The sequence below is a fragment of the Salvelinus alpinus genome, chromosome 24 (genome assembly GCF_045679555.1).
Source record: "Salvelinus alpinus chromosome 24, SLU_Salpinus.1, whole genome shotgun sequence".
NCBI classification, from domain to species: Eukaryota; Metazoa; Chordata; class Actinopteri; order Salmoniformes; family Salmonidae; genus Salvelinus; species Salvelinus alpinus.
In genome coordinates, this window is record NC_092109.1 from 25,638,567 (window position 1) to 25,663,031 (window position 24,465).

General features: G+C 42.6%; 1 protein-coding gene across 2 annotated transcripts in view; it reads left to right on the forward strand.

The window, feature by feature from the left end:
* LOC139552391 (protein unc-13 homolog B-like) overlaps window positions 1-24,465 on the forward strand; it is a 118,340-nt gene that overhangs the window by 7,292 nt on the left and 86,583 nt on the right. For both annotated transcript variants that reach the window (XM_071364106.1, XM_071364107.1), the window contains exon 2: window positions 16,702-16,731. In XM_071364106.1, the coding sequence (XP_071220207.1) occupies window positions 16,702-16,731 (30 nt within the window). The remainder of the gene's footprint in view (window positions 1-16,701; window positions 16,732-24,465) is intronic.

The window sequence follows — 24,465 nt, forward strand, 5'->3', positions numbered from 1 at the left end:
TCAGGAGCATGCCCAGGCGTTGTAGGGAGGTCATACAGGCACGTGGAGGCCACACACACTACTGAGCCTCATTTTGACTTGTTTTAAGGACATTACAGTAATCCCTCGTTTATCGCGGGGGTTACGTTCCGAAAATGACCCGCGATAAGTGAAATCCGCGAAATAGAAAACTTTTTTTTTTTTTTACAATTAGCAACTATTACATGTATACAAATACAGTGACTCACGTGTAGGCCGTTTCACTGCTCTTCAGACTGGGCCGCTGCATCCTGACTGCGCTCTGCAGTGTTCTCTTCTTCCGCCGTTTGGGCCCATCCGCAGGTGCTTTTGTCGGTCCAGGCCGTTTCGTCCACATTATGGGTTTAGGAGATGTTCGAAATTACAAGATAATTTGGCCAACTTAATGTAAATTTGCCAAGCTGTTTTATGTACGTACACATAACTGCACGAGACGACAAAATGATAGCACAATTCGTAGCATGTTTTGATACAAGAAGCGGGAGTGAGTTTTTAGCGAATCAGAATGCAGAGCACAATGCACCAAAAAAAAAAAAAAAATGCATTATGAAAATCCGCGAAATAGCGAATCCGCGATAAGTGAACCGCGAAGTGGCGAGGGATCACTGTACATCAAAGTTGGATCAGCCTGTAGTGTGGTTTTCCACTTTAATTTTGAGTGTGACTCCAAATCCAGACCTCCATGGGTTGATAAATTTGATTTCCATTGATCATTTTTGTGTGATTTTGTTGTCAGCACATTCAACTTTGTAAAGAAAAAAGTATTTAATAAGAATATTTCCTTCATTCAGATCTAGGATGTGTTATTTTAGTGTTCCCTTAATTTTTTTGAGCAGTGTATTTTGGCAGGTACATTGTGGCACAGATGTGTGACTGTGACCAGTTGGCAGAGGTACTTATTATAGGAGCTTGTGTGTCTTGTCACCTAGGTGACACCTTGTCACCTGTCTGTGATCACAGGTCTAACCAACTACAAATTCAGTTGTCAGGATCATCACACCATGCAAGTGAGTCTTCAAAGTTTTCAGTTTACCTAATTCAGTCAGCGGCTTTTGTTGTCACGTCCAGACTTGGTGAGGTAACAAAACAGTAGAAATGGTATCTGTCTTCTCTTGGCATCTGTCCATGGGCTAACCTTAATTCTCCTCATCCAGAGCAATCTTGTTTGACACCTCTTATAGCCAAGGCTCTATCTGGGCCTGTCACAGGCCAGAAGAGATGAGGGCGTGTGGCAGTGAATGCGTCATAAGGAGTCTGGATGGGTGGACACAGTATATCCAGAGACGGGTAGCCTAAGGAACACTCAAAATTAGCATGTTTGTTCAATCTACTGTGGTTTCCTCAAACACATTCTTCCTTGAAAATGTATGACATCCATTTATTGATTAGTGTTGGGAAAATGAAAACCGGAGCTTCTGTAGTTTAGGATAGCAACCATAATAGTGTATTGAAAGGGGAAACCTAGTCAGTTGCACAACTAAATGCATTCAACCGAAATGTGTGTTCCGCATTTAACCCAATCAGAGAGGTGCAGGGGGCTGCCTTAATAGATGTACATGTCATTGGCACCCGGGGAGCAGGTGTTGGGGGGGGGGGGGTAGAAGGGTGCTCAAGGGTAGACTGGCAGATTTTTAAACCTTACCGGTTTACAGATTTTAAATGCTAGGCTACCTGCCACTCCATTGAGTCCCCACTAAACAGGCCTGTATGTGATTGGCTGCTGTGACTCACCCATTCCCCCGTACAGCAGAGCCAGGGTTTTTGGTTTATTTATTACTTATTTATTTATTACCTTTAGAAAGGCCCCTCTCCATGGTGATGTCTACACAACAGATAAGTGGTCTCCCCTCCAAGTGCCCACGTGTGACAGGGACAGTCATGACCCCTGCTGCATGTGAAACAGGATTGGGTGGACAAGGCACAGTCACTGAGACCCCTGCTGTGTGTGGAGCTGGCTAGGTGGACAGTACACATGGACCATTATAATAATATTCTCCAGAAAACCTAAGGATTGTAATGTGTGGATACTGGATAGAAATCCTGATTTGGTAGATTATTTTTTCGACAGAGTGTTTAGGAGTACCACCAAGCCTTTTCAAATGATAAGTGTGCCATTGACGTGGACTGCGATTTAGTCTGTGGCTCCTCTGAAAAAACAGTGATGTGTGTCTCTTAGTGCTATAGAAAAACAGTGTTCGTGACAGTCTTCATGAAATGAAAGCCAACAAAATGGGCCATGTTGACTTTGGCACAGATTCAGCTGCGTCAATAATCTGATATATAGATAAAGGGACAGACAGACAGCTCGAGGTGTATGGACTAGGCCATTAAATCATGAAGATCGTGTGAGAGGGGAATAACATGGGAAAGATGTCATGTTGAAAAGGAGAAACAAGAACAAGTCCAATAGAACAGACAGAGATTGTGAGTAGAGTAGCAAAATTGTGAGAGCAGAGAGAGGGAGAGAGCTGAGAGATTGCAAGAGTAATCCTATGGACATATGTTTCTCTCTCTCGCCTGCTCGCCCACCCGCCCATAGCCTCCACTTCATCAGCTCAGTGCAAGGTGTAAATACAGAACAATACCAGCCGCAGCAGGAGCCTTTGACCCCACTTCCTGAATTGATCTTCCTGCTTCCTGTCTCCCTGGGCCCGCCTCTAGCCACAGCACTCCAGGCATGCAGGGCCAGAGTCAGGAGTTTCTGTCCCATCCACCATGTGTGTTCACATGACGTGCCTCCTCTGACCCCAACTTTAAGATGTCCTCCAGCTATTTTTTTACTTTTACTGTTTTACTTTTACCCCACTTATAAATACAGTAAAGAACAGAGTACTAAAGGGTAAGAAAACTATGTTTTTTTCGACACAACTGCAAACTTCAAGGAGTAGGGCATTGAAGGAGATGGTCTGATGGGAATCTGTGATGTCATCGGCCTTGCTTGAGGGACAATAGATGAGCACACTTGTGCTATGTCATGACTTACCTGGACCACCTATTGAGATGTGCCTTTTGTTAAGTAAACCAGGTGTTATCAAATGTATTGGTCACATACGCGTGTTTAACAGATGTTATTGCGGGTGTAGTGAAATGCTTGTGCTTCTAGCTCCGACAGTGCAGTAATATCTAACAATGAGGTGAAAAGGAGACTGGAGTGCCAATTTAAGTGTTAGCAGTACTAATCCTCTGAGTTAAGTAACAGTCGCAAGCGAGTCAATATTAAAATGTGCCTCGTGCTGGGCTGCTGGCAGTTAAAGTTTGAGTGGATGTAATAAATTATATAGTTGGTATGTAGTATTGTTAGTGGAACTGCTGTTACCTTTTTTCTATCCCATAATTTCTTTGCTCTGCTGTGTTTTTAATCTACTAAAACTAATACACCCTGGCTTAAATTATTATAACTTTTACTGCTTAGTGTTATTTTGTTGTTGCCAATATCAAATATATCACTCTTGTCAGCTTATTTAGTAAAGAAACCGATATGGCTAGACATCAGCTGAGCACACCGTAGAGCAGATTAGAAAACAGTATGTTGATGGAGTAACTGCCCCTGGCCAAACACTGATGGCTTCACACAGCCGCTTCCACAAAGATAGAGGGCTGAGCAGAGGAGAGATGAGCATCAGTTTCCATCATAAGGGCCCCTCGCTTTATGGCTCTCTGCTCTGTTTTCCTCTGCTTACAAGGCATCAGCTTGATTGGGACATCATGCCATTGTGCCAACTCACAGGCCAGAGTCACAGCCTGGTGGCCTAGAAGAGCCTCTCTGGAAATACTTACAGTACCAGTCAAAAGTTTGGACACACTTACTCATTCAAGGGTTTTTCTTTATTTGGACTATTTTCTACATTGTAGAATAATAGTGAAGACATCCAAACTATGAAATGACACATGGAATCATGTAGTAACCAAAAATTGATAAATAAATCCAAATATACTTTAGATTCTTCAAAGTAGCCACCCTTTGCCTTGATGACAGCTTTGCATACTCTTGGCAGAAATGTTCCATACGTACACAAAGCTTATTTCTGGTGCTGAGGAGTATTTCTCTCTGTAACAAAGCCCTTTTGTGGGGAAAAACTCATTCTGATTGGCTGGGCCTTGCTCCCCAGTGGGTGAGCCTTGCTGCCAAGTGGGTGGGCCTATGCCACCCCCCCCCCCCCCCCCCCAGGCCTACCCATGGCAGCACCGCTGCTCAGTCATGTGAAATCCATAGATTAGGGCTTCATTTATTAAAATTCACAGATTTCCTTTAGAACTGTAACTCAGTAAAATCTTTGAAATTGTTGCATGTTGTGTTTAATATTTTAGTTTTTTTATTTATTTTTATTTAACCTTTATTTAACTAGGCAAGTCAGTTAATTAAGAACATTCTTATTTACAATGGTGGCCTACCAAAAGGCAAAAGACCTCCGGCGGGGACAGGGGCTGGGATTAAAAAATTAAATAAATGTTCAGTATAGTTACAAGGATAAGTAGCTTATAATTTTAAAATATGTACATGCTTTTCTCATCTGAGAAAGCAGTTGTTTCAAAGGGAGTGTGGGGGATTTCAAACCTCTTCCATGGTAGGATAATCCTGAACATCCTCCACCATCATTAAGTTTGCTGATGACACAGCAGTGGTAGGCCTGATCACTGACAATGATGAGACAGCCTATAGGGAGGAGGTCAGAGATCTGGCCGTGTGGTGCCACATCACCAACAAACTAGAATGGTCCAAGCACACCAAGACAGTCGTGAAGAGGGCACGACAAAACCTATTCCCCCTCAGGAGCCTCCACTGTCTCTTACATATTGCGACCACAACTTTGCCCAATTGAGATTTTCCCAGTGTGAGGGAGAGGACATGAGTGTCTGTGCAGAGCAGAGGTTCCCAACCTTTTTCCCCCTAGGGCCCCCCTTTTTCACCTTTTTTATTGTTTACTGAGCCTATATTAAATACACCACCAGCTTGATTTTGTTTAATTTGAGCGATCGAGGAAAGTAATCTGATACCATTCATCCGATACCATTGAGGAGTTTACCAGAACAGTCACGGGCTTTGTCAATAAGTGCATAGATGACGTAGCACCCACAGTGACTATGCAAACGTATCCAAACTAAAAACCATGGATTACAGGCAATATCAGCGCTGGGCTGAAGGCTATAGCTACCGCTTACAAGGAACGGGATGCATACAAGAAAACCCACTATGACGACCTCTTGAGACATCAAACATGCAAAAGGACAATATAGGAGGAAGGTGGAATCCTATTACACCGGTTTCGACGCTCAACATACTGTATGTGGCAGGGCTTGCAGACAGTAACGGATAACAAAGGGAAACCCAGCTGTGAGATGCCCAGTGATGCAGAACTCCCAAACGAGCTAAATTACTTTTTATGCTCGCTTCGAGGAATACAACACTGAGTCTTGCCTGACAGCTCCTGTTGTTCCAGATGACTGTGTGATCTTGCTCTCCTTGGCCAATTTGAGTAAAACTTTTAAACAGGGTAAGACTCGCAAGGCTGCCGGGAATACCATGCACATTCTCAAAGAATGTGCTGGCAAGTGTCATCACAGACTTTTTCCATCTCTCCTTGTCCCAGTCTGTAATCCCAACATGTTTCAAACTTCCCCCCTTCCTCCCCATTTCCAAAAACTCCAAGGTAACCTGCCTAAATGACTATCGACGTGTAGCACTCACATCTGTAAATACAAAGTGCTTTTGAAAGGCTCGTCATGACACATAAACACCATCATCCCAGACACCCTGTGCCCACTCCAATTTGCATACTTCCCCAACAGATCCACAGATGACGCAATCTCATATGCACTTCATACTGCCCTCTCCCACTTGGACAAGAAAAATAACTACAGTATGTGAGAATGCTGTTCATAGACTACAGCTCAGCATTCAACACTATAGTCCCCTCCAAGCTCATCACCAAGCTGGGGACCCTGGGACTGAACACCTCCCTCTGCAACTGTGTCCTGGCCTTCCTAACAGGCCGGCCCCAGGTGGAGAGGGTAGGCAATAACACCACCTCCACGCTAACCATCAACACAGGGGCCCCTCAGTGGTTTGTGCTTAGTCCCCTCCTGTGACTGTGGCCACGCACGACTCCAACACCATCAAGTTTGCTGACGACACGACGGTGGTAGGCCTGATCACAGACTGCGATGAGTGTGGTGGTCAGAGACTTAGCAGTGTGGTGCCAGGACAACAAATCTCTCCCTCGACGTCAGTAAGACAAAGGAGTTGATCGTTGAAGAAGCTGATCGTTGAAGGAGCTGATCGTTGAGAAAGAGGGGAGAGCTCGGCCACATCGATTGGGCTGTAGTGGAGCGCGTCAACAGCTTCAAGTTGTTTGGCGTCCACATCACTAAGGACAAAACACACACACATTCACTACATACCAGTGGCGGTCAGTGCCGTTTATGATGAGGTAGGGCGGTTTTTCTTTTTCATGAGCATGGCCTTATTTCTATTACAGCATGTTGGATGACTGTCATTCATATTCCACTCACCCAGTTCAATGTAACAATGATAGGTTTAGGCTACTACATGTTACTCACATTTTCTCTATACCCATCATGAGGTTGCTACAACCTAGCCTATGAATGGAAGTTTACAATGGAGATTACATACACACGCTTGCCTGCATCCAGCTTTGCACACTCTTGCCTGCATCTAGCTTATCTAGGGTTTAATCATTAGTACAACCAGTTGCAAACAAGTTTTTATTGGACAAATTCAGGTATTTTTATCCCAGTTTCGTTTGCTTCCGTTTTAAGAAATGTTTGTCAACAGAATCGACAGAATGAATACACCTTTGATCATAGCAGCCATGCTGTATTCATTCTAGCCTCTATGCACTCTCTTCCTCTCACCTTTTCCCTTCGTTTGTAGACTTCAATTAACAACACATCAGCTGTATATGACCAGGCGAAAAAACCTTTCCAAGCCAAACCATGTCATAACCGCTACACACAGCCTACATTTTTGTCCCTATATTAGCTAAAGTAACGTCCTAGTCAACATAGCTAATAGAACTAATGCGTTAGTAAACCCGCTATAATCGTGCAGTAACGTTAGTGTATATACAGTAAGTAGTTACACCGGCGGGCCCCGGTGGCAATAAATTAATAAAACCAAAAGCTTACCTTGACTTGGAAGAGTTCCAGTGTTGTGTTGGATAGTCATAGCCAGCTAGCTAACATAGCATCCCTCTGTTTGAGCCGGGTGTTTGAGTAACTAAACTAGCCAGCTGCATTTGCTAGCTAAGTAAGTGAAACAAAAATGACAATTTCTCTCTCTTGCGTCTCCTTCATTTTTGAAGAAATTAATTTGTTGAAAACTGTTTAACTATTGTCTTTCTCTCTGAGTCAACTACTCACCACATTTTATGCACTGCAGTCCTAGCTAGCTGTAGCTTATGCTTTCAGTACTAGATTCATTCTCTGATCCTTTGATTGGGTGGACAACATGTCAGTTCATGCTGCAAATGCTCTGATATGTTGGAGGATGTTCTCTGGAAGCCTTCATAATTACTGTGTAAGTCTATGGAGGGGATGAGCACCAAGAGCCTCTTAGGTTTTCTATTGAAGTCAATGCATCAAGAGGAGGACGGAAGCTAGCTTTCCTCCGGCTACAACATGGTGCTACCTTACAGAGTGCTGTTGAGGTTACTGTAGACCTTCATTGCAAAACAGTGTGTTATAATTAATTATTTGGTGACGTGAATATATTTAGTATAGTTTTATCTAAAAAGGATAACTTTTTCAATGTTTTACCATTTACATTTTTATGAAATTCACTGAGGAGGATGGTCCTTCCCATCCTCCTCTGAGGAGCCATCACTGCTACATACGCACGCACACAAACCTAACACACACGCATACTGACACAACACAAGCACACACACCCATACCCACACACTCTGTTCTTTATTTTACGCTTCTCTCCTGATACCTAGTCACTTTACCTTGCCTTCAGGTACATACATAGGCGGAAATCCCAGGGGGGACGGGGGGGACACGACCCCCCCATCCTGGGAAAAATATGATTTGTCCCCCCCAATCTATCACTGTAAACATAACTATGTAATTTCAATAATATTAATAATACGCAATGAAAGCAGTTGTGCTGATTATAGACACTTAATAGCGCCTTTTTAAGTTTCAAAAGATTGCGACCACCCCGCCCTTTGCCTCACAATGGTTTGATCCACTGCCAGTTCTTTAGCTGGCAAGGTAATAGAGGGTTCGTATCTACTGTCCGAAAGGCACTCAATGTACGTAACTGACGTGAGGTTAATCCAGTCAATCGCGCCATAGTAATGTTTACATTTTTATGTTGGCAGGGTTCACACACTAGCTGAATTTGCAGAGCTAGCGCGCAAACTAAAGCAAACATTAACTATCAAGCTAGCTAGTACCTATTCCATTTATGTGGCGTCATCAAAGATGGAATCTTTGCTATCGTCATTTTATTCCAAGATCATCATTCAGCTGTAGTGCTTCAAAGTCCCTGTGATAAGGTTAGCGATAAACTGAAGTCCAAACTGAACAGAACTACACTCTCTTATACCATTGTCTTAAATATATTTAATGGTCTCGTTGCAAAAGCTAAGTTGTCGCTAGTGAACTTTTTTAAATTTATTTTATTTCACTTTTTTTTTAAAATTTTTAGATTATAGCAAACACCACAGAAACGGAATTGGTGCTCGCTAGCTTTACAAATTCAGCTATTGTTGGAAGCCAGCCAATATGAAACAAACTAGAATTAGAAAAGGTTGTAGCATATGTTGTGTAAATGTGTGTGTGTGCAGCTAGACCGGCCAGCCAGCCAGGTAGAAAAATGGCAGTATTTTTCAGTACACCAAAACGCATAGTAAGAACTCTAGTAGCCTAATATCTCAAAGACGAGTTGATAAAATGTTCATAAGAAAGAAGTGAAATGCTAATGGAAATGTTTCACAATGATGTCGTTAGGCAGAGCAGGCAACAGATGGCACACAGACAGCAGAGTTGGGGACAGATATGCAGGGACAGATTGGCAGAGACAGGGAGTCTCAGGTAAGTTTGTTGAGTCTTTGTTTGGCAACATTATGAAAGGTTCTCAATTTTTTGGACTTGTAAAATAGGGACATAATTGGAAAATGCCATGGATACCCCCGCTCTCAACTTAAACTGATGACTAAACTAAGATTTGTTTACGGCAATGGTATTGCTGTTGTGATTAATTGTGTAGTTTTGGGTACCGGTAGTTAGGAGTACGGCAAACACCTTATTTCTTTTCTAGGAGACAGACTGAGTCAGTGAGGGTGGTGAAAGGGAAAGAGCCAGGGAGAGAGACTTCAGAGAACAATGTCACAGCCACGGCAGGACCAGGTGTCACCCTTGTTGCCAGCAGCACCAGTATAGGGGACAGTGGCACAGCATTGTCCAGTTACCTCAGTGATGGCACAAAACCATATCAGCCACACCCACAATTTTTTAACCGCAAACTCTTGCCAACAGAGTGTTGACGTTTCAAGAGGCCCCAAAGCACAGAATGAAATTCTGAACATCATGGCCAATACAATCATTTGAGGCATTGCAGCTGAGATTAGGTCTCTTCCGATTGTACAATTTTCATTAATTGTTGATGGTACTCAAGATGTCTCTGGTGCTGAACAGGAGAGTGTCTTTTTGCATTATGTTGACCATGACCTTGTCCCTCACGAGGAGTTTATTGGGCTATACAGGGTGTCGGAGACAACAGGCGAGGGCATTGCGAAAGTGGCAACTGAAGTGTTGTTGAGGCTCAATTTGCCCATGTCTGGCTTACGTGGGCAGAGTTACGATGGTGCCTCAAACATGGCAGGAAAATACACAGGTGCACAGGCAATTGTGAGAAGGCAGCAGCCATTAGCCCTCTATGTCCATTGTGGAGCACACTGTGTAAATCTGATTACACAGGCTTGCTGCTCAGCCTCCCCACTGATCCGGGATTCCCTTTCTTGGGTCCATCAGTTAGGTGTCCTCTATGGCCAGTCAGGAAGGTTTAAGAGCATGTTTGAATCAATTGCCACGTCCAAAGAAACACATCTGCCCACCCGGAAACCCCTATGTCCAACAAGGTGGACTGTGCGGAATACTGCTATTAGAGCTGTGCTAGGGCAGTATGAGCGGGTACTAAGCAGCCTAGAGGAGAGTAGTTTTTAGTACATGACAGTACACTTACAAATTATTTATTTCATGTTATTTTATTTAAAATTGCATACTTTGTGCGACATACTTGTCCATAGCTGCTGTTTGAAGAGTTGAGACACTGACTGAAGGATATTTTGTTTGATTTATTTGGGTTTTTCATTGAAGTAGTTATTTTGCTTTTAGAACTGTACTTATTTTAAGCTTTTTGTTCTTGTAAAGATATTGTAGTAGACTCAGGCCAGTGGCACATTTAATGACTATATAAATGTATCAGAAAAAGTAAAATTAAAAGGTCAATTCAATACGGAGACTAACTTTGTGATGGTTCTCAATGGAGACTCTTTTAGATGAGATCACACCATGTTCATTGTATTTATGAAAACTACACCCATACAGTGTAACATATTGTTACCTACTGGCCTTTCTTGATATTGCTAGTTGTAAGTCCGAATACCTGCATACATACTGGACTGGTAAGGAGCACTGCTATAACTATTATTAGTAGTAGTATTATAATGATTTAAACATTTGAACAAGTTGGTTAAACCCTTCAGTTAACTACTGTACCTATCAATTATTCAGTTGTAGGAATTATGGTTCCTCAATATACATTTAACATATTACAACGTAGGCTATGTGTTACAGCACTACTTTTGGTGTCCCCCTCAGGAATTGCTCTTGAGAAAATGTAATGTAATTGTCCCCTCCAAGGTTGATATCAGATTTTCGCCCCTGGGTACATATCTACCTCAAATACCTCATACCTCTTCACATTAATCTTATACTGGTACCCCCTGTATATAGCAGTAGTTGTATAAAACTACTTCCCAAGTCCAATTTCTTTGACTCTTGGAACTTAGGTCATAGCTCAGCTTCTCCCAGGTTGGGAACCCCTTGTGTAGAGAATGGAAGATGGCAGGTGCATTTTAAATTGTATTTAGAATGAATTCCTCTCTCTCGCTCTCTGTCCTCCCTTTTGTCTCTTAGCCAATAGCCACTTAATCTCACCACCAGCAACGTGGCAAACTAAGATGGGTAAATAAATAGAGCCACACTCACTTGGGCTGTGTGTTATTCTAGCTGTGTACAGAGAGCGAGGGGGAAGAGCTGCACGTGCTGATATTAAAATCATGTAATGTCAGCTTCTGTCACTCACCGCCACCCAATCCTGTTCATCTGCCATCCCGGTCCAGTTGTTTATTTGGCTGTACATAAGGCCGGAGCAGCATTCACAATGAATCCCCTCTAATCCATCTTTCAATCCCATAACTGTTATTATATAGATACAGTAAAGGTCTGAAGTCAGCCAGGTCTAAAAACACATCAGAGTGCACTAGAGGTTGTTTTTCTGCTCTTGTTTTCCACAGTGTAGATAAAAGGAAAATGTATCGTTATAGGAAGCATTTATTTTTGTATTCTTATATCTGGTAGGCTAACCATTTCATAGCCATTTGTTGTATGTTACAATCTGCTTTGTGATACCTTTGTTTAATCGTACCTTCAACAAATGACTACCTTTTCACCGTTGTGACTTGTACTTCACACACTTTACACTGGAATGATGGGTAGAGGTTGTGTACGGATGTGCTCCATATTCCAGTCTATCAGAGTTTTGTCCTGGCAAAGGATGGAATCCATGGATCCAGTGCCAGAGAGCATATTCTTATTTTATTTTAACTAGGCAAGTTGGTTAAGAACAAATTCTTATTTACAATGACGGCCTACCCCGGCCAAATCCTCCCCTAACCTGGACGACGCTGGGCCAATTGTGTGCCGCCCTATGGGATAAGCATATAGCTTATTTGGGTGGGCTGGGTCGGTATGGATGTGGGTTGTGTATTAAGGGATTTGACTTTCAAAGATTACAGCACATTGGTTAATATGAAAGTGTGGTCTGTCACAGACTAGTGGTGAATTGTTTTGAAACATCTGAACATTTCCATCAAAACATGGTTATCAGGTTAAGATGTTTTTCAACTCCTTTTTATGGTGTATTGAAACATTGTTTCTTAAGTTTAGACACATCAATGTTTTTGGCCATGCCCTTCTCAATCAGAAGAACTCATCCATTTTTCTTTATGAGAAACCCGGATAAGATGCCTGGGCTATGCTGATCAGACGGGATACTGAGGCATGTAAATATTTTATCCCCTTTACTGTTGTTTTTCGCTGTCTGGGCTGGCTTAGTTTTGCATATCATGGATGTTGTGTGATGATTTAATCTGATTGTCAAACAAATCACTTCAAAGAGTACCTACGCAGTTCGATCCACTGTAATTCCATAATTTATTTAGCTGATACTTTGTACTGGACCGTATAGTTTACTGGCTACTTTTACCCTGAATTTAAACAAGTTTCTGCTTATAATTTTGGACATTTGGTAGGCCGTTTGTCAACTATAGTTACATACAGTGCATTCGGAAATTATTCGTACCCCTTGACTTTTTTCCACATTTTGTTAAGTTAACTATTTTAGAATAAGGTTGTTTTCCCCCTCATCAATCTACACATAATATCCTATAATGACAAAGCAAAAGCATTTATTTGGAAATGTTTGCTAATTTATTAAAAACAAACTTAAATCAAATTACATAGGTATTCGTATTCAATCCCTTTACTCAGTACTTTGTTGAAGCCCCTTTGGCAGCGATTACAGCCTCGAGTCTTCTTGGGTATGACACTACAAACGCGACACACCTGTATTTGGGGAGTTTCTCACATTCTTCTCTGCAGATCCTCTCAAGGTCTGTCAGGTTGGATGGGGAGCATCGCTGCACAGCTATTTTCAGGTCTCCAGAGATGTTCGATCGGGTTCAAGTCCGGGCTCTGGCTGGGCCGATCAAGGACATTGAGACTTGTCCCGAAGCCACTCCTGCGTTATCTTGGCTGTGTGCTCAGGGTCGTTGTCCTGTTGTAGGTGCACAATGACCTGGAGGGAAGCAAAAGTAATTCCGCTACCTAAGAATAGTAAAGCCCACTTTACTGGCTCAAATAGCCGACCAATCAGCCTGTTACCAACCCTTAGAAATATTATGGAAAAAATTGTTTGCCCAGATACAATGCTACTTTACAGTAAGCAAATTGACACAGATGTTCAGCAAGCTTCTAGGGAAGGACATTCAACAAGCACAGCACTTACACAAATGATGATTGGCTGAGAGAAATTGATGATAAAAAGATTGTGGGAGCTTTTTTGTGGGACTTCAGTGCGGCTTCTGACATTACCGATCATAGTCTGCTGCTGCAAAAACGTGTGTGTTATGGCTTTACACCTCCTGCAATATTGTGGGTAAAGAGTTAACTGTCTCACAGAACACAGAGGGTGTTCTTTAATGGAAGCCTCCAACATAATCCAGGTCGAATCAGGAATTCCCCAGTGCAGCTGTCTAGGCTCCTTTTTTCAATCTTTACTAATGACATTGAGTAAAGCCATTGTGCATGTATGCGGATGACTCAACACTATACACGTCAGCTACTACAGAAACTGAAATGATTGCAACACTTAACAAAGAGCTGCAGTTAGTTTCAGAATGGGTGGCAAGGAATAAGTTAGTCCTAAATATTTTAAAAACTAAAAGCATTGTGTTTTGGACAAATCATTCACTAAACCCTAAACCTCAACTAAATCTAGTAATAAATCATGAGTAAATTGAGCACGTTGAGGTAAATAAACTGCTTGGAGTAACCCTTGATTTGTAAACTGTCATGGTCAAAACATAATGATACAACAGAAGCTAAGACGGGGAGAAGTCTGTCCATAATAAAGTGCTACTCTACCTTCTTAACAGCACTATCAAGAAGGCAGATCCTACAGGCTCTAGTTGTGTCGCACCTGGGTTACTCTTCAGTCATGTGGTCAGGTGCCACAAAGAGGGAAAATTGCAATTGGCTCAGAACAGGGAAACACGACTGGCCCTTGGATGTACACAGAGAGCAAACATTATTATGCATGTCAATCTCTCCTGGCTCAAAGTGGAAGAAAGATTGACTTCATCACTACTTGTATTTGTGAGAGGTATAGACATGTTGAAAGCACCGAGGTGACTGTTTAAACGACTAGCACACAGCTCACACACCCATGCATACCCCACAAGACATGCCACCATAGGTCCCCTCACAGTCCCCAAGTCCAGAACAGACTATGGGAGGCTCACAGTACTACATAGAGCCATGACTACATGGAACTCTATTCCATATCAGGAAACAGATGCAAGCAGTAGAATCAGATTTAAAAAACTGATAAAAATACACCTTATGGAACAGCGGGGACTGTGAAGCAATATACACATAGGTGCAGACACATGCATACACACACATGATAACACACACTTACACATGGATTTTGTGTTGTAGATATGTGGAGTAGGGGCCTGAGGGCACACACTTGGTGTGTTGTGAAATCTGTTATACAATTTTTTTTTTAAACGTACAATATATTTGTAACTACCTTAATTTTGTCGGACCTTAGGAAGATCCCGATTGGCAGCAGCTGATGGGGATCCATAGCAAATACAAACCTTCACCCCAGTCTGAGATCCTGAGCGCTCTGGAGCAGGTTTTCATCAAGGATCTCTCTGTACTTTGCTGTAGGTTTCCTCCAGACGTGATGCTTGGCATTCAGGCCAAAGAGTTCAATCTTGGTTTCATCAGACCAGGGAATCTTGTTTTTCATGGTCAGAGTCATTTTGGTGCGTTTTGGAAAACTCCAAGCGGGCTGTCATGTACCTTTTACTGAGGAGTGGCTTCCACCTGGCCACTCCACCAATAAAGGCCTTACTTGCCTAGTTAAATAAATACAAATAAAAAATACCTGATTGGTAGAGTGCTGCAGAGATTGTTGTCCTTCTGGAAGGTTCTCCCATTTCCACAGAGGAACTCTGGAGCTCTGTCAGAGTGACCATCGGGTTCTTGGTCACCTCCCTGACCAAGGCCCTTCTCCCCCTACTGCCCAGTTTAGCCGGGCGGCCAGCCAGTTCTAGGAAGAGTCTCGATGGTTCCAAACTTCTTCCATTTAAGAATGTTCGAGGCCACTGTGTTCTTGGCGACCTTCAATTCTGCAGACATGTTTTGGTAGCCTTCCCCAGATCTGTGCCTCGACTCAATCCTGTCTCGTTGCTCTAAGGACAATTCCTTCAACCTCATGGCTTGGTTTTTCATCTGACATGCACTGTCAACTGTGGGACCTTTATATAGACAGGTGTGTGCCTTTCCAAAACATGTCCAATCAATTTAATTTATGACAGAAGGACTTATATCAAGTAGGAAACAGGATGCACCCGAGTTCAATTTCGAGTCTCATAGCAAAGGGTCTGAATACTTATGTAAATAAGGTATTTCTGTTTTTTATTTTTAATAAATGTGCATACATTTCTTAACCTGTTTTTGCTTTTTCATTATGGGCCATTGTATGTAGATTGATTAGGAAAATGATTTATTGAATCCATTTTAGAATGAGGCTGTAATGTAACAATGTGCATAAAGTCAAGGGGTCTGAATACTTTCCAAATGTGCTGTACATGCAGCTTCTCTTCTGTCATAACTTCTGAATGAATGTTTTAGAATGAATGTTAATGAATAGACTACAGTTTGTCTTGGGTGCATATTTTATGTGGTTGAAATACTGTCTTGTATAAGTGTCAAAGATGACACATTACACGCACACTTGTATCATTTTACTGCAAGAAATGCCTAATTCAGCAGGAGTTAATATTATGTTACATATGAGAGGTTATAGGCCTACAGTCAGTGTACTGACTTCAGTTACTATTCCATTTAACCCATATGAACTTCAATTAGGAGTATTCGGTGTATTCATGGATACAGGGCTATTCGTGAGCGGGATTTAAAAGTTGCATGTAAACAGCTTATTCCGTGTAAGACCTTATCTGGTATACTGTGTGCATGTAAACGTTGTCAATTATTAACAGTGGTGGATTCTATCCCCCATGCCACTTTCTTTTGTTAGTATTTGGTGCTTTTCAAAAATGTGAGAGGCTGGTGTTTTCTGCTGATAGGTTGAGAGAATATTGTGATGCTGATGCTCACTCAGACACGTCTGGCCACGTCTAACACATTCCTACTCCATGCTTCATCAACATGTCCCCCATATGTCGGTCTGAATATCAATAAATCTGTCAGACCTCACTGACAAATGTCATGTGCCCTTGTTTTTCTGTCGTTGTGGTTGATAACACGTGGCTGATTGGTGTCCGTGTGACTTCTTTCTGGTCCGTGATTCACTGATCCGGTTACACTCTCAGCATGACGGATATCCTGGCTCTGACTGTGGCCTCTTAGGGGGACACCGAAGTGACATGAAGTGAACACCCGATCACATTAATTGTACACAATGTAGGGCTAGCCTACAGCAATCAGCCTTATCAGAGTCCATGTGATATCCTTGAAGTAAATCATGAGCAGGCATAATGACTTGTTGTCTCGGTTTTATTAAAAACACAGTTTTATGTCTTTGTTTCTAACAGTTGTTTTCTCTTTCTATTTCAGTAAAGAAAGCCAAACTCCAAGGATCTCCAGGTAAGTCCTTAAACTACCTCTTTATTTAGGAGTTATGTCCTCGAATGCTGACCTAAACTAGGACTGTGTGTTAACCTTTAAAAAGCCTTCACAGTTGACCTATTTCTCTTGTAGGGCAATCAGTCAGGGCAGTGGTTGGTTGATTTTTGTATTAGCGTAATCCAGTGGGGCTTTCTGTCCCTGCTTCCCACCTAGCTCTAGCCCATGTGCTGCAGGTGAGCTGCTCAGCAGTAGTCGTGTCTGGGTAAAATCACTAGGGAAGCTAACGGCATATTACAACCTATGTGTTTTGATAATTGCGTTGTTTGCTCTATAACCTGTTAGTTCATATGCCTTGACACTGGTATATAGGCCTAAGGCCGAGACAATAAGAAGTGGCAGAATAAATTCAACCACACCTTTCTTTCATCACAAAACCGGAGAGCAACCTCTGTCTGGTGAAGTCCACAAAGCATATTGCATGTAACAAACAGTTACATGACCTACAGCATGACCAAGAAAGGTCATGTTTCTGACATTTTCGGACCACTAAACAACTATTGATTTAGAACCACGAAGAATTACTGCAAGTCTCAAACAAACAGGATCTGCCTCCACTATTCCAGCACCATTTCAACTTCATCAAATCACCTCTGCTTAATCTAATACAGTGACAACTAAAAGATACCAATAACAATTTAGTCCTATATATGTAAGCTAAATATGATTTGGCTCTCCATGGTTCTGATTTCTCTCTCTCTCTGTGTGTAATCACAATTGGAAAAGGGACCGAGGTCTCAGTGTCTCCCCTATCTAAATAAAAAAATGCTAGTTAACTAGCTAGCCACCGGAGGACAACAACACAGGGAGATGCAACAATTCAAGTTTTTCTGTCAATGACATTTTTCACTTGATATGATGTGATTGGTGTGAAACTTATTTTTTTAGGGTGCACCTGAACCATTCATATATGAGCTCACTCAGTTTAGCTCAATGCTGATTTGAATATTATTTTATACTTTTTCATCAGGGTCGGCCAAATGCCCGCTGGCTTCCCTTGCATTCAATGCAACAATGTCATACACTTTTTGACCAGACACCATCAGATAGATCTGTCGATAGATAGATGGGCTACACATACAGAGACAAAGGGGTGCTGTTTCGTTTGCTCGGATCCTTTCTCCGGTGAGAGACAGTACATTCAGCCTCTTGCAAATTGAAATAAAAATTGGAAACAGAGAGACATTTTTTGGGGGGGGCCAATATTTTGGGGAAGCCTGGCTTCCCTTGGCATCCATAAATACACGCCACTACTGCTCAGATTAGTGCTGGCAAAATCCAAATCCCCACGCCCTCCACATAGGTAAATCCCTATACTGTTTGCCCTCACTCCTTATACTGTTTGCCCTCACTCCTATCACAATGTGTTATTGTGATAGACATTTACTGTTTTTTTTAAATATTAAATATTCCATGTACACTGCTATTGTTTGAGTGTTAATTCATTCGGGACTAATAAACCTATTAGTTGTTTTGAGTAAATGCTTTCCTCACTTAGAGTAACTGTTTGATTGACTTTACATTCATAATTTTGTATTGGTAAATCCTAATTTAAATTTGCACACACATCACATGATTTTGTGTTCCACCTTTTGTGTTCCACCTTTACATACATTGACTCAATTAGTTAATACGAGAACACTAGTTGTTTAGGATTAGCTCATTGTCTCTAGTCTCTTAATAATTGCATGACGGTGCAAGATAGACACATGTACAATAGCCTTACTCCGGTGATGCAACGGTTAGTGGCTTGGCAAGAGCCATCGGAGACGCACAGGCCGTATTGCATTTGGATACACAAGACTACGGAGTCCGATTTTAACCCAACTACAGCTAAATATTTTGAATTGGATGAATTAATTTGCAGTGGAAAAACTGACTGGTTGGGCTTGACATGAATTGGCCCAGAATACAAATATACACATACATTTGATTGTTAGTGCTACTTGCAAATACTTACTTACCACTATTCATAAAACATAACTACCCAGGTGTGCCCTGTGACAGAGGAATATGTCTTTTATGCCATACAACATTGATGAGAGGTCCAAATTGTAAATGTCAGCCTTCCAACCATCCGTGTTTTTCTGACAAATTTATTGGAAAACTGATGTGTCAATAATGAATGAAGACACTTGACTAAGGCATGTGTGGTGAGTTGGAGCGACAGACCGAGAGGTTCTGTCGCTCGTATGACTCAGTAACCTGGACAGATCTACTGTCTACTTTCAGAGTGTGGGTACCGATCAAAGTCTGCTATCATTTTATGTTCAAAGTTGGACAACTGCTGTTTGATGATCGGTCCAGACGACAATCCAAGCGTGCTCTCTGTGTACGTGCATGTGCGGGTGTGTGTTCTTACCAGAAAGAAACCCTCTGTCATATTCTCAGTCCTTTTTGCAAGGTGGAAGAGCTCTTTCAGAGAGAGACCACAATCACTAAGTGGCTCTGATCTAATCCAGGCCTCCTCCTCCTCCTCTTATCTTTGAACTTGTATTCATGAGAAGCAGCAAGTGTGGTCCAAGACGAGGCATGGGGCATCTAATTAGTAAGGGGGAGATGGGGAGTGTCTCCACTCCAGATCATGGTCGTAATGTCTGTATTGCTGACTGGCCTCCTGATACTCTAATTAGACCTGTTTCTTCTCAACCCAGAGCCCTATGCCTGGCTGTATACCTGATGTCCCCACTGGAGACCTATACTGAGTGTACAAAACATTAAGAACACCTTCCTAATATTGCGTTTCACACTCTTGTGCCCTTGGGGCATGGACTCTACAAGGTGTCGAAAGCATTGCACAGGGATACTGGCCGATGTTTACTCCAATGCTTCCCACAGTTGTGTAAAGTTTGCTGGATGTCCTTTGGGTGGTGAACCATTCTTGATAAACAAAACTCTGTAGCGTTACAGTTCTTGATACACTCAGTAGGTGCTCCTGGCATCTACTACCATACCCTGTTCAAAGACACTTAAATATTTTATTTGCCCAGTCACCCTCTGAATGGCACACATACACAATCAATTTCTCAATTGTCACAAGGCTTAAAAATCATTCATTAACCTGTCTCGTCCCCTTAATCTATACTAATTGAAAGTGTAGATGAGTGACATAAATAAGGGATCATAGCTTTCACCTGGATTCACCTGGTCAGTCTGTCATGGAAAGAGTAGGTGTTCCTAATGTTTTGTACACTCGGTGTATAGCTTACAGCAGGTTTCAATATAACTAGACCTCTGGGACTAACAACATACTGCATTACCTCATTAGTGTCAATCAATGAATTGTTTATGTTTCTGTGGAATGTGGTGTGTCTATCAGGGATATACGATATATTGGTGAACATATCGGAATCGGACAATATTAGCTAAAAATGCCAACATCGGTATCGACCAATTTCTAGTTTAATGCCCCGATGTGCAAAACCGATGTCAAAGCTGACGTGCATACCTATATAACGTAGGTATATGATGTAATGACGCAACGTAAACATTTGCGCTATACGTGCAACACAGCATTCCTAAACTAGCCCACAATGTCTGCTGTGTGGATCGAGCAGTCATTTGAAAGACTAACAAAATTTAAGTGAAACAACTCAAAGGCGAAATCCATTAAAGCCAAGATAATGGAATTCATTGCCCTTGACAATCAACCATTTCTCTGTCGTGGGTGATGTTGGCTTTCGCCGATTGGTTGAGCACCGGTATACACTACCAAGTGAGCTATTATTCAGATGTTGCCCTACCGAAGTTACACAGTAATAGCGTCACTGCTATTAGCTTCACAACATGCATACTTTGGAACACCGTTTGGGTCTTTGCATGTCAAAAAAGATACAGTAGCACTGTCAAAGCTGTACAAAAAAGTCTGCAAACACCAGCCACAAACGATGTGTTTACAATACCGCGTTGGTAATAAAGCATCATTTGTTCGACCGCAACTTCTGGGGCAGCTAGCTTTAGCTTGGTACCTAGCTAGCACCAATACAACCAGCCTGAAAACAATGACCAGTAGAACCTGCAGTCATTTTCATTAATCTTAGCAATGATTTAGGAATCCTTGTAAGTATTAGCTATCAAATCAAAGTTTTTTCATCACGTGCGCCGAATACAACCTTACAAGGACATGCTTACTTACAGGCTCTAACCAATAGTGCAAAAAAGGTATTAGATGAACAATAGGTAAGTAAAGAAATAAAACAACAGTGAAAAACAGTAGCGAGGCTATATACAGTAGCGAGGCTACATACAGACACCGGTTAGTCAGGCTGATTTGAGGTAGTATGTACATTTAGATATGGTTAAAGTGACTATGCACATATGATGAACAGAGAGTAGCGTGAAAGAGGGGTTGGCAGGTGATGGGTAGCGGGTGGCGGAACACAATGCAGATAGCCAGATTAGCCAATGTGTGGGAGCACTGGTTGGTCAGGCCAATTGAGGTAGTATGTACATGAATGTATAGTTAAAGTGACTATGCATATATGGTAAACAGAGAGTAGCAGCAGCGGGGGGGCACACAAAGCAAATAGTCCGGGTAGCCATTTGATTACATGTTCAGGAGTCTTATGGCTTGGGGGTAAAAACTGTTGAGAAGCCTTTTTGTCCTAGACTTGGCACTCTGGTACCGCTTGCCATGCGGTAGTAGAGAGAACAGTCTATGACTGGGGTGGCTGGGGTCTTTGACAATTTTTATGGCCTTCCTCTGATATCGCCTGGTGTAGAGGTCCTGGATGGCAGGCAGGCAGCTTGGCCCCAGTGATGTACTGGGCCGTACGCACTACCCTCTAGTGCCTTGCAGTCGAAGACCGAGCAATTGCCGTACCAGGCAGTGATGCAACTAGTCAGGATGCTCTCGATGTTGCAGCTGTAGAACCTTTTGAGGATCTCAGGACCCATACCAAATCTTTTTAGTTTCCTGAGGGGGAATAGGTTTTGTCGTGCCTTCTTCACGACTGTCTTGGTGTGTTTGGACCATTCTAGTTTGTTGGTGATGTGGCACCACACAGCCAGGTCTCTGACCTCCTCCCTATAGGCTGTCTCATCATTGTCGGTGATCAGGCCTACCACTGTTCAGGCCTACCACTGCTGTGTCATCAGCAAACTTAATGATGGTGGAGGATGTTCAGGATTATCCTACCATGGAAGAGGTTTGACATCCCCCACACTCCCTTTGAAACAACTGTATTCTCAGATGAGAAAAGCATGCACATATTAAAAAAATTATAAGCCACTTATCCTTGTAACTATACTGAACATTTATTTAATTTTTTAATCCCAGCCCCTGTCCCCGCAGGAGGTCTTTTGCCTTTTGGTAGGCCGCCATTTTAAATAAGAATGTTCTTAATTAACTGACTTGCCTAGTTAAATAAAATAAAAATAAAAATATTAACACATGCAACAATTTCAAAGATTTTACTGAGTTACAGTTCTAAAGGAAATCTGTGAATTTTAATAAATTAAGCCCTAATCTATGGATTTGACATGACTGGGCAGGGGTGCTGCCATGGGTAGGCCTGGGGGGGGGGCATAGGCCCACCCACTTGGCAGCAAGGCTCACCCACTGGGGAGCAAGGCCCAGCCAATCAGAATGAGTTGAGACACCAAGGAACTTGAAGCTCTCAACCTGCTCCACTACAGCCCCGTCGATGAGAATGGGGGCGTGCTCAGTCCACCTTTTTTCCTGTAGTCCACAATCATCTACTTAACAGGTTGTTATTCTGGCACCACCCGGCCAGGTCTCTGACCTCCTCCCTATAGGCTGTCTCGTTGTTGTCGGTGATCAGGCCTACCACTGTTGTGTCGTCAGCAAACTTAATGATGGTGTTGGAGTCTGGCCATGCAATCGTGGGTGAACAGGGAGTACAGGAGGGGACTGAGCACGCACCCCTGGGGGGCTCCAGTGTTGAGGATCAGTGTGGCAGATGTGTTCCTACCTACCCTCACCACCTGGGGGCGGCTCGTCAGGAAGTCCAGGATCCAGTTGCAGAGGGAGGAGTTTAGTCCCAGGATCCTTAGCTTAGTGATGAGCTTTGAGGGTACTATGGTGTTGAACGCTGAACTGTAGTCAATGAATAGCATTCTCACGTAAGTGTTCCTTTTGTCCAGGTGAGAAAGGGCAGTGTGGAGTGCAATAGAGATTGCATCATCTGTGGATCTGTTTGGGCGGTATGCAAATTGGAGTGGGTCTAGGGTTTCTGGGATAATGGTGTTGATGTGAGCCATTACCAGCCTTTCAAAGCACTTCATGGCTACGGACGTGAGTGCTACGGGTCTGTAGTCATTTAGGCAGGTTGCCTTTGTGTTCTTGGGCACAGGGACTATGGTGGTCTGCTTGAAACATGTCGGTATTACAGACTCAATCAGGGACATGTTGAAAATGTCAGTGAAGACATCTGCCAGTTGGTTAGCACATGCCCGGAGCGCACGTCCTGGTAATCTGTCTGGCTCCGCAGCCTTGTGTATGTTGACCTGTTTAAGGTCTTACTCACGTCGGCTACGGAGAGCGTGATCACACAGTCGTCCGGAACAGCTGATGCTCTCATGCCTGCCTCAGTGTTGCTTGCCTCGAAGCGAGCATAGAAGTGATTTAGCTCGTCTGGTAGGCTCGTGTCACTGGGCAGCTCGCGGCTGTGCTTCCCTTTGTAGTCTGTAATAGTTTGCAAGCCCTGCCACATAAGACGAGTGTCGGAGCCAGTGTAGTATGATTCAATCTTAGCCCTGTATTGACGCTTTGCCTGTTTGATGGTTCGTCGCAGGGCATAGCAGGATTTTTGTCAGCTTCCGGGTTAGAGTCCCGCACCTTGAAAGCGGCAGCTCTACCCTTTAGTTCAGTGGGAATGTTGCCTGTAATCCATGGCTTCTGGTTGGGGTATGTACGTACAGTCACTGGGGACGACGTCCTCGATGCACTTATTGATAAAGCCAGTGACTGATGTGGTGAACTTTTCAATGCCATCGGAAGAATCGCGGAACATGTTCCAGTCTGTGATAGCAAAACAGTCCTGTAGTTTAGCACCTGCTTCATCTGACCACTTTTTTATAGACCGAGTCACTGGTCTTTCCTGCTTTAATTTTCGCTTGTAAGCAGGAACCAGGAGGATAGAGTTGTGGTCGGATTTACCAAATGGAGGGCGAAGGAGAGCTTTGTACGCTTTGTCTGTGTGTGGAGTACAGGTGATCTAGAATTTTTTTCCCTTTGGTTGCACATTTAACATGTTGATGGAAATTTGGTAGAACTGATTTAAGTTTCCCTGCATTAAAGTCTCCGGCCACTAGGAGCGGAGCCTCTGAGTGAGTGGTTTCCTGTTTGCTTATTTCCTTGTACAGCTGACTGAGTGTAATATAGCCTACACCTTCACAATAAATCCATTATTTAGACCGGTCTACAGAAGCATGATATGAAGAAAATGTAGTCTATTTCAGAAGAAAAGAATAGCATACTCTGAGTGCTCCTGACGTGGCTATGCCAAATGGCTGTGGGCTACAATAGTTAATTTAGCAGACAAGATTTGCTCATAATTCTGTGGCATTATTTTTTTAAATATTCTTTTTGTATGAAGAATACAATTGAACAAAGCTGAAAAAAAATGAAATATTTTCTCCAAATGATTTGAGGGAATGCTCACATGCGGCGATTCAGTGTTGACCGGTCAACAAAGAAATATGTACTCCTATATGCTTAATTTATAGTTATTA